Consider the following 10,743-nt stretch of genomic DNA (forward strand, 5'->3'; position numbering starts at 1 on the left):
CACTGTCGCACCAAGACATCAACGAAAATGCCAAGAATTTTAATAAGGCAGTATTAGACGCGGCGCAGGCAGCTATTCCACGAGGCAAACGCAGGAACTACCATCCCTACTGGACACCTGAGCTCGACACCCTGCACAAGACCCTCAGTGAAGCCAGGGACACGATGGAGAGCTCCCCCACTGATGAAAATGTAGAGACACACAACAGAGCGAAAGCTGCGTTCATAAAGGAAAAGCTGAAAGCAACACACAAGAGTTGGCAAGACAAGACATCCTCCCTGAACATGGAGACAGACATGCAGGGGCTCTGGAAGCTGACAAAGAAACTGAACGATGACAACCCCAGCAGAGGCAAGACCGTCATCGAGCAGGACAACCAGCTGAAAACAGAAAAGGCCGCAGCCAACACCTTTGCGGAACTGCACCGAGAGGAGAGTACGATCCACATGTCCAGACAGTGCATCAAGCAGGTACGAGAGGAAACCACGAAACTTATGACATCAGATCCACATGGCATAGATGACAGCTGTACGAGCGAACCACTAACCATGAAGGAGCTGAAACAAGGCATTCGCAAGCTGAAGCCCAAAAAAGCTCCAGGGCCTGATGGTGTCACTGGCGACATGCTGAAGCAGCTGGGACCAGCATCCAGAACAGTGCTGCTTCAGATCTTCAACTACAGCTGGACAGCAGGAGTTGTGCCTTCCATCTGGAAAGAGGCAGAGATCATCCCGATCCCAAAGAAGGGAAAGAACAAGAAGGACCCCCACAGCTACAGACCAATCAGCCTTCTGAGCTGTGTCGGCAAGCTGCTGGAAAGGATGGTCAACCGCCGCTTCACCTTCCTCCTGGAAACACAGAACATCCTTTCACCTACCCAGACCGGCTACAGAAAATTCCGAAACACAGAAGATCAACTAGCCCTCCTTGTCCAGGACAATGAAAACTCTTTTCAGGAGAAGAAGAAGACACTGGCTGTGTTTTTTGACCTGTCGAGAGCGTTCGACAAAGTGTGGAAGGAGGGCCTCATCCTGAAACTTCTCCAAGCCGGCGTACGTAGCAAGATGTACATGTGGATCCAACACTACCTCTTCGGCAGGACCGCAAGGGTCAGACTAGACGGCTTCCACAGCAGAAAGGTCAAGCTACATGAGGGTGTCCCCCAGGGAGGAGTGCTTTCCCCAGCATTGTTTCTGTTGTATATCAACGACATCAGAGACAACATCACGAAGCACGTCTCCAACAGTCTGCACGCAGACGAACTGGCAGTATGGACATCCGCTGAACACACCAGCACAGCCTCCTACCAGCTTCAGGAAGTCGTCAGCAATATCGCTACATGGACAGAAGACTGGGGTCTTGAGCTCAACACCACAAAAACCAACGCAACACTCTTCTCTCTCTCCACCGCCAACGAGCAAGTCAAGCTGAAGCTCCAGGGACAGTTCTTGCCCCAGACGGATATACCAACATTCCTTGGCGTCAAGTTGGACACCCGCCTGACCTGGAGGCCCCAGATTGAGGAGATGGAGAGGAGAGGCATCCGCAAGCTAGCCCTGCTGAAGAAGCTGGCTGGGACGACTTGGGGAGCAGACAGCAAGCTTCTCGCCGGGGTCTACATGGGAGTGGTCAGACCCACCATGGAGTACGCCTCAACCTCGTGGGGCACAGCCTCCAAGACCAACAAGAGCCGGCTCGACAAAGTCCAAAATATGGGACTACGCCTCAGACTTGGAGCCATGAGGTCCACGCTGATCCATGACATGGAGAAAACTGCTAACGTTGAGCCCCTGGAGAGAAGACGCGACCTGAAAGTTCTGATGCAGGGAGAGAAGCTCAGAAGATTGCCCTCACACCACCTACACCACAGACTGGAGCAGCCCACCAAGAACCATCTCAAACGTCAGAGCCTCAACCACCAGTATAAAGCACTCAGAGCACAGCACAGCGATGTTCTGGCGGCAAAAGGGGAGTTTTGCACTGACCTTGCCTTGCCTGACTGGAGGCTTGACCAAGAGATAGAGGCCACCATCAGCCTCAGAGTTCCTGGCATCACCACCAAAGACCAGCAACCAGATACTCTCAAGATCCTGACTCTGGCCATGATAGAGGAGTCCTACCCAGCCAGCTCCTGGACCCATGTATACACGGACGGATCAGCGGAGGAAGCCACACACAACGGAGGCAGTGTCTACGTCAGATTTCCCGATGGAGAGCACAGCAGCATTGCACTCCCTGGAGGAAAGCTCTGTTCCAATTTCAGAGCTGAAGTCCTGGCCATTAAAACAGCAGCAGAATTCCTCTCCTCCTGTGGAAAGCCCCTTCACTGACTCCATGTCCGCACTCCAGGCCCTTGACTCCCCTGATCCTGGTCCACTGATCCAGTCCCTTAAGGCCTCCCTCACAACCCTTACCCAAACAGCCCCAACGACCCTCCAGTGGGTGCCTGCACATGTAGGCCTCCCAGGCAACGAGCGTGCAGACCACCTTGCTAAGGAAGGAAGCCAGCTCACACAGCCAACCGTTCCTGCCACGTATGAGGAAGCAAAAACTATCCTCCGCAGCAGATTCCGAAGAGGCTGGGTCACCGTGAACGGAGGCTACCAGGCACACCAGGATCCCATCAGGACAATGGAGAGGAGACACCAGACTACTATCTACCGCCTTCGCACAGGACACTGCGGCCTCCGAGCACACCTGAAGAGGATTGGAGTGGCAGCCACATCCCTATGTGATTGCGGCCAGGCTGACCAGACCCCATCCCATATTCTCCAGGACTGTCCCCTGTATGAGAAGATGCGGCAGCAGTCCTGGCCTGGGGGTGCTGACCTCAACACCAGGCTCTGGGGGACGGCAGCCGATCTTCACCGGATGTCCGAGTTTGTGGCATCCCTCGGACTTCGACCTTGACTGCGTAGCTGTCGAACGCAAAAGAAAGAAAGAAAGAAAGAAAGACTTACTCACCCTCAAGACCACTTTCCTTCTGTTGCTGGCCACAGGCCGTCGTAGAAGCGAGATTCATGGTCTTAGTGGAATGCCACAAGATCTGGCCTTCCACAGAGATGGTTCCATCACTCTTTGTTTCCTTCTAGAGTTTCTGGCTAAGAACCAAGACCCCGAGGTCCCTTCCCCCTCTCTGAGGGTCAGACCTTTGTCTGATATTCTTGCCCAAGATGATGAGGATAGGCATCTCTGCCCTGTTCTGTGTCTCAAATACTATTGGGATAGGTGTCGCCATAAGCGTTCTTCTCAGAGGCATCTTCTCATCTCCCTCAAAGAGAATTACAAGAAAGACATTGCTGCAGCACCATTTCCCGCTGGGTTTCCCAAGTCATTCGTAGAGCCTACTCTCATGCTCACAGGGATATCAGCTGTCTTAATCCCAGAACACACGAAGTGCGTGCCATAGCTACTTTGGCTGCTTTCCAGCACTCAGTGCCACTGCAGCATGTCTTGGAGGCAGCCTTCTGGCGGTCTGAGAATCCCTTCATCAACTTCTACCTCAGGGATTTCCGTATGACCAGGTCTGACGGTTCCAAGGGGATTTCCTTTGTCGCGGCTAACACTGTCATCTCGGTTACAAGGGCTCCCCATACGAACCAGTAGGCGTTGCCCTCCTCCATTTGCTTTAAATTCTGCATCAGTTTGACATGGTACAGTATGGTGATACATATACTTACCATGTCAAACTCAGATGCCCGCCTGTCAGTCCCCGCGTCTCCGCCGTGGTTCTCATGGGGCATTTTTTTTCGATGGCCACGGAATGATTCAGCGCTTATAGCTTTTAGAGGCGTTTGATTGGCTAAGAGCAGACTGGGCAAGGTCGTCTTTTCACTGTTAGCCGTGCAAAATTTGGCCAAGCAGAGCAAACCGATAGGCCTAGTTTGCATCAGTTTGACATGGTAAGTATATGTATCACCAAACATGGAGTATAATACAAACTCCTCCTATCATCTTCAGGTGCAGAACATCAAACAGCATATATATTTGAAGATCCTGTAAAGTGTAATCTGTGTTAGTGTTCAATGGGTTTTGGTAACATGCACATATCAGCATGTCTGTTCCTGAAAATGGAGTTTGGCAGTCTAACCGTTGGGTTAAAAATGATGAACGCCCTCTCCTTGATATATGAGTGAACAAAGAAAAAGAAAAGTGACTTTGAAAACTTGTTTAAAAACAACAACAAAACACAGATGGTGTTGGGGTGTGGAAGGAAAATAGCTGAAGCTGTGTACAGTGTGCCAGACAAAATAAAGACAGAAGTCTGCCAGGTTGGCTGCAGTAACTTTGACCAGCCAGGTCAGAAAGATCATCATTATAGTTATCATCATTTGTATGTAGTGTGTGTGGGTTGTGTGTGCATGCGCGCACATGTGCATGTTTGCATGTGTGTGTGTGTGTGTGTGTGTGTGTGTGTTTGTGTGCTCATGTGTGTACTTGAAATAAGATGCACTGGAGCAATCAAAGTTCAAAGCAAAAAACAAACAAACAAAAAACCCCAAACAAACAAACAAAAGGATGTACAGTATATACGACACCAAAAAATTATATATCAGGAAGTTATCTAGTTTAAAATAGTTTTGCTACACCTGGAGAAGAAAGCAGTATGTTCAGCTTGGTGCATCTGGGTTCATTTTCACTTTATGAAGGAGCTTGAAAAATATGCGGAAATACATAACTTAAAAAAAGGCTTCTCTCACCCCAGTCTGCTTATAAATTTTTTTTTGGTAATGTCATCAGTTAACAGAAAAGAAACACCAACATTATTGAAAGGTTTAAAAAAAAAAATGTTGACCAGGCAGCAGCATCACCCTCAAGTCCCATTGGCTCCCCATCCCCACCCCTCCACTCAGGATGTTCACTGTATTATGTTTTCCCTCTTCATCTCCTTTCACTGCATTTTAGTTGTTCTGTCAAATCAAGCTGTTGCTTTTTGCATCAAGTGTCATCTTCGCTTCATGGTGTGGGGTTGACATGGGGATTCATGGATGGAGTGGTTGGCTGGTGAAAATGATGGCAGTGGACTGTGCAGTTTACAAACATCAGATTGTTTGTAAACGCTGAAACAGTAGTCTCCCAAGTCTGTTTTAGCATTTTCTGTGTTGTGCATTTTGAGCTGGTAATTATATTTCATTTGTTATTGAGTTAAATATGAAGCTGTGTTATGTGTATTGAATTATAGAAAAAGAACTGTTAATTCTATTTCATTTATTATTTAGTGAACAAAAGTATTAGTAGTGCATCTTCATATTTAGTTCTGTTTTGTGTATTACTTTGTTGAAAAAAAAAGAAGAAAAAGAAGTGTATATTCATACTCTGCTTTATGCTGGATTACATTGCTGGTTTGTTTATTTTGGTTTTTGTTTTGGAACAAAACTTGGCCCAGTTCTGTTTTAGCCTCTGCATTTTCTTATCTGATTGAAGGGTTGGAAATGTTGACAATTGGATCTCCTGTCTTGGTAACACTGGCAATTGTTGGGGAGTGTGTGTGTGTGTGTGTGTGTGTGTGTGTGTGTGTGTGTGTGTGTGTGTGTAGAGAGAGAGAGAGAGAGAGAGAGAGAGAGAGAGGATTGCTGGGGAGGAGGCATGAGGTGTTTAATGGAGAAGATTGGGTGATAAAAAGTTATCGTATTGAGAAGATCCAGTGATGAAAAGTTTCCTTGGACTGGAAGGAGTACTTAAGTCTTCCTTTCCCTCCCCACCTCTCTCTCTCTTTCTTTCTCTTTCCCTCTCTCTTTCTTTCTCTCTCTCTTTCTCTTTTCTCTCTCTCTCTCTCTCTCTCTCTCTCTCTTCCTCTGTGTCTGTCTGTCTGTCTGTCTCTCTCTCAGTTGTCCTCACACAGTTTCATCTTATTGTCTGTTTATGGTATTTTTAATTTTGTGCCTGAAACTTTCCAGTTACATTGCAGAAAACAGAAACTAACCTGACAGTCTGATAAACTCCAAAGAAAGAACAGTCTCCTGCAAAGTGTGCAGCACTCATTCTTACCAGCTGTCAGTTTTTATGTTGAAGTCCTTTTAGCCAGCACAATTCTAGAGGTGTCCAAGAGAATAGCTGAAGGGAAAGGGAAAGTGTGTTGGTATTGTTATACACATCTCTCTGTAAACACATCTCCTGATGTCACGAATGAGTGAGAAGGTACAAGGGTTCATTACATTTCATGAATGATTTTTCCACGCACAAGATTTCTTACATCCCTGTTTTTTGTTGTTTTTTTCCTTCTGACTTTGTGGCCCTGCTGTGTGGTGACAGGAGTCTAGGTGAAGGATGGAAAGCTGTGGGCATGGCCATGGAGCAGGAGGCAGAGCTTCACAAGTAAGGCGTTATATATGGTGTACAGGCTGTTTGTGGACTGTGTGAATCAGGAATATAGTGTACAATGTTTATGGACTGTGTGAATCAGGAATATGGTGTACAATGTTTATGGACTGAGTGAATCAGGAGTATAGTGTGCAGAGAGATCATGGACTGTGTGAATCAGGAATATAGTGTACAGTGATCATGGACTGTGTGAATCAGGAGTATAGTGTGCAGAGAGATCATGGACTGTGTGAATCAGGAATATAGTGTACAGTGATCATGGACTGTGTGAATCAGGAATATAGTGTATAGAGTGATCATGGACTGTGTGAATCAAGAATATAGTGTACAGTGATCATGGACTGTGTGAATCAGGAGTATAGTGTACAGTGATCATGGACTGTGTGAATCAGGAGTATAGTGTACAGTGATCATGGACTGTGTGAATCAGGAATATAGTGTACAGTGATCATGGACTGTGTGAATCAGGAATACAGTGTACAGTGTGTTTATGGACTGTGTGAATCAGGAATATAGTGTACAGTGATCATGGACTGTGTGAATCACGAATATAGTGTACAGTGTGTTTATGGACTGTGTGAATCAGGAATATAGTGTACAGTGATCATGGACTGTGTGAATCACGAATATAGTGTACAGTGTGATCATGGACTGTGTGAATCAGGAATATAGTGTACAGTGTGTTTATGGACTGTGTGAATCAGGAATATAGTGTACAGTGATCATGGACTGTGTGAATCAGGAGTATAGTGTACAGAGTGATCATGGACTGTGTGAATCAAGAATATAGTGTACAGTGATCATGGACTGTGTGAATCAGGAGTACAGTGTACAGTGATCATGGACTGTGTGAATCAGGAATATAGTGTACAGTGATCATGGACTGTGTGAATCAGGAATACAGTGTACAGTGTGTTTATGGACTGTGTGAATCAGGAATATAGTGTACAGTGATCATGGACTGTGTGAATCACGAATATAGTGTACAGAGTGATCATGGACTGTGTGAATCAGGAATATAGTGTACAGTGTGATCATGGACTGTGTGAATCAGGAATATAGTGTACAGTGTGTTTACGGACTGTGTGAATCAGGATTTTAATGCATAAAGTGTTTATGGACTGTATGAATCAGGAATGTAATGCACAAATTGTTTATGGACTGTGTAAATCAGGAATGTAATGCACAAAGCATTTGTGGACTGTGTGAATCAGGAATAAAGGTATGAAGTGCTTAGAGACTGTGAATCAGGAATGTGATGAACAGACCATTTATGGAATAGTGCATCAGGAATGTAATGTACAGAGTGTTTGAGTGTGTGTGTGCATGTGTGTGTGTGCATGCGTGCACGTGTACGTGCGTGTGTATGTGCATATGTGTGTGCGTGTTTGTGTGCGTGCATGTGGTGCATGCGCGTTTGTGTGTGTGTGTGTGTGTGTGTGTGAGTGTGTGTGTGTGAGTGTGTGTGTGTGCACTTGTATGATAAAGCTGGTAATGAAAATTATATCTTGTCTGAATTACAGGATTGATTTCAATGCTCCTAAGTTATATTTGTGTTTTTTGTGTATGTTCACACATCCATTTGTGTGTGTGTGTGTGTGTGTGCGTGCGTGTGTGCGTGCGTGCGTGTGTGTGTGTGTGTGTGTGTGTGTGTGTGTGTGTGTGTGTTGTCAGGAATTTAGCAGCAGGTCTGCTGGATGAGATGAGCAAGCCACTGAAAGGATTAATAGAAGCCCAAGTCAAAGCCAGAAAACCAGTGAGTGTCCCAGTCTTCAGTCTTCGTTTTTTTTTTTCCCTTGCAAAAGTTATTTTCATTTCAGTCAGTTCAACATAATTTACATTCAGAATATAATGAGAATATATTTTCCTTCAGTAAAGTTCATCACCTCCAATTATAACCAGAAATAATGACTGGTGAATGTAAGCAAGCATACAAGTTGTATGGACTGACAGTCAACATCACCAGTGCATGATTCACAAATAATCATAATGAAGATAAGCATTATTATCACAACCTGCAGAAATCATAGTTTAACATACCTGAAATGTGCTTTATTGCAAGGGGTTTTACAACAGAATATGCCCTCTGCTATTTTTCCTTGATCTCTACCTACCTGACTCACCTATGTACCTGGCACTGTTGCTCTCTGTATTGTTTTTAATACTTTTAACTACATATTTATCATCTAGCAAGGCATAAAGAGAAGTGTTTGTTCTCTGTATTGTTTTTAATGCTCATAACTACATATTTATCATCTAGCAAGGCATAAAGAGAAGTGTTCGCTGTCTGTATTGTTTTTAATGCTCATAACTACATATTGTGTGTGTGTTGCAGCTCCTGTACGTTTATATGTATTTCACTGTGCTTTCATAACTGTGAAACTGCATGTTTGGTGCATATCTGTTATGCATGTGTGGGTGTATGTGTGAATGTGTGTCTTCATGTTTTACATTTATTTGCTTATTTATCATCATTGTTGTCTTATTTATTTATTTATTTTTTATTATTATTATTTTTTTTATTATTACCATTACTACTACCTTTTAAAAATTTTTTTTATATCATAATTATTATTTATTTATTTACTTATTTATTTATGTAAGCGTATCTATTATTTATTCACCTTTTTTTTTTCTCAAGGCCTGACCAAGCGCGTTGGGTTACGCTGCTGGTCAGGCATCTGCTTGGCAGATGTGGTGTAGCGTATATGGATTTGTCCGAACGCAGTGACGCCTCCTTGAGCTACTGAAACTGAAACTAATAGCTTTTGAAAACAGAATCAGATAAGTACATTTCCAGAATGTCAGTGTACATTTCAGCTTTAGTGCCATGGGGCTTTTGTGTATTTGTTGTTTTATTTTCAGATTGAAGTAGCTGTAGACAAGTCGTACAAGTCTTTACAAGAGAGGAGAGCTGATGAATTGAAGGTACTGTACTGTATTCTTCAAATTGCATGGAGTGTATTGTCTTTGGAAGAATAAAATATTTTGATTCTCTTTTGACATAGCTATCATTGAAGGTGTAAACATGCACAAATGGACACATGCATAGGTACATAGATACATAAATGTACATACCTAGATACCTAGAAAAGCAACAACAAACAAAACAAAGAAACAGAACAGAAAGATCTGTGAATAGTTCGGAAAAGACACAAACAACAGCTCTTCTGCCAGGGAAAGAGTGAATCATGGAAAGCAAAATGTTCATATTCATGTTTGAAGTGACGGGCGCAATAGCCGAGTGGTTAAAGCGTGGGACTTTCAATCTGAGGGTCCCAGGTTCAAATCTCGGCAACAGGCGCCTGGTTGGTAAAGGGTGGAGATTTTTCCAATCTCCTAGGTCAACCATATGTGCAGACCTGCTTGTGCCTGAACCCTCTTCATATGTATACACAAGCAGTTCATATACACATGTTAAAGATCCTGTAATCCATGTCAGCGTTCGGTGGGTTGTGGAAACAAGAACATACCCAGCATGCACACCCCCGAAAACGGAGTATGGCTGCCCACATGGTGGGGTAAAAATGGTCATACATGTAAAAGCCCACTTGTGTACATATCAGTGAACGTTTGAGTTGCAGCCCATGAACGAAGAAGAAAAAGAATGTTCGAAGTATGTGTAGACGTACTGTCAGCTGTTGTTCAGCATGCAGTTAAAAAGCAAGTTTATTGGTTCACTTGATAATAGATTTCTCTGCATGAAATTTAGATATTTCTTGCTTGGAAGAGTTTGTTTCCCTTCATTGGAAACTGGTGACTACCCTTTTCTGCTGAGTATGCATTTGCATTTTTTCCCCAGTCTGAACATGAGTGTTTAAAAAAAAAAAAAGTGTAAATGTTTATTTCTGCAAAAAAAACAACAAAAAACAACAACAACAAAAAATGCACAGCTGTATGTGTGTATCCTGACACCATGCACTGTCCAGTGAAAAGGGAGAGACAATGACTCTCAGTCTGTGTGGGACTTGATCCTAGAACAAGGAACATTTGTTCTTGATATGCAACAGGCCACATGGCTAAAAGCGGCTAATACTTGGATGTTCAGTTATGTTTTCGTTAACATAGGCATTTGTATGATCAATCCTACAGGTGTTTAACAGTGTACGATAAAAGTTTTACTCACCATGCAGGAGCATGTGAACGCACAAATGTACCATGCTCTGTTTCGTCTCTATCTACCAGAGATGGCCTGAATTATTACGGAAACAGTAACATGATTCACGTACAGAAGCACACATGCATACACACACACACAAACAAACACACACAAACACACACACACATGTGTGAAGTAAGATTTTGAGCATACTCTATGTCATGTGTTGACAGAGCAAAAAGCAGTCGTACATGTGTCGCAAAGAGCTGGAGAAGGCAGAAGATGGTATCAGCACCAGTAAAACCAAAGATGTTCCCAAGGTG

General features: G+C 44.0%; 1 protein-coding gene across 3 annotated transcripts in view; it reads left to right on the plus strand.

The window, feature by feature from the left end:
* Positions 1-10,743, plus strand: part of LOC143293842 (nostrin-like) — a 113,274-nt gene that overhangs the window by 50,298 nt on the left and 52,233 nt on the right. For all 3 annotated transcript variants that reach the window (XM_076605128.1, XM_076605126.1, XM_076605127.1), the window contains 4 exons: positions 6,253-6,315; positions 7,996-8,077; positions 9,187-9,249; positions 10,654-10,740. In XM_076605128.1, the coding sequence (XP_076461243.1) occupies positions 6,253-6,315; positions 7,996-8,077; positions 9,187-9,249; positions 10,654-10,740 (295 nt within the window). The remainder of the gene's footprint in view (positions 1-6,252; positions 6,316-7,995; positions 8,078-9,186; positions 9,250-10,653; positions 10,741-10,743) is intronic.

Source organism: Babylonia areolata, chromosome 19 (genome assembly GCF_041734735.1).
Source record: "Babylonia areolata isolate BAREFJ2019XMU chromosome 19, ASM4173473v1, whole genome shotgun sequence".
Lineage (NCBI taxonomy): Eukaryota > Metazoa > Mollusca > Gastropoda > Neogastropoda > Buccinidae > Babylonia > Babylonia areolata.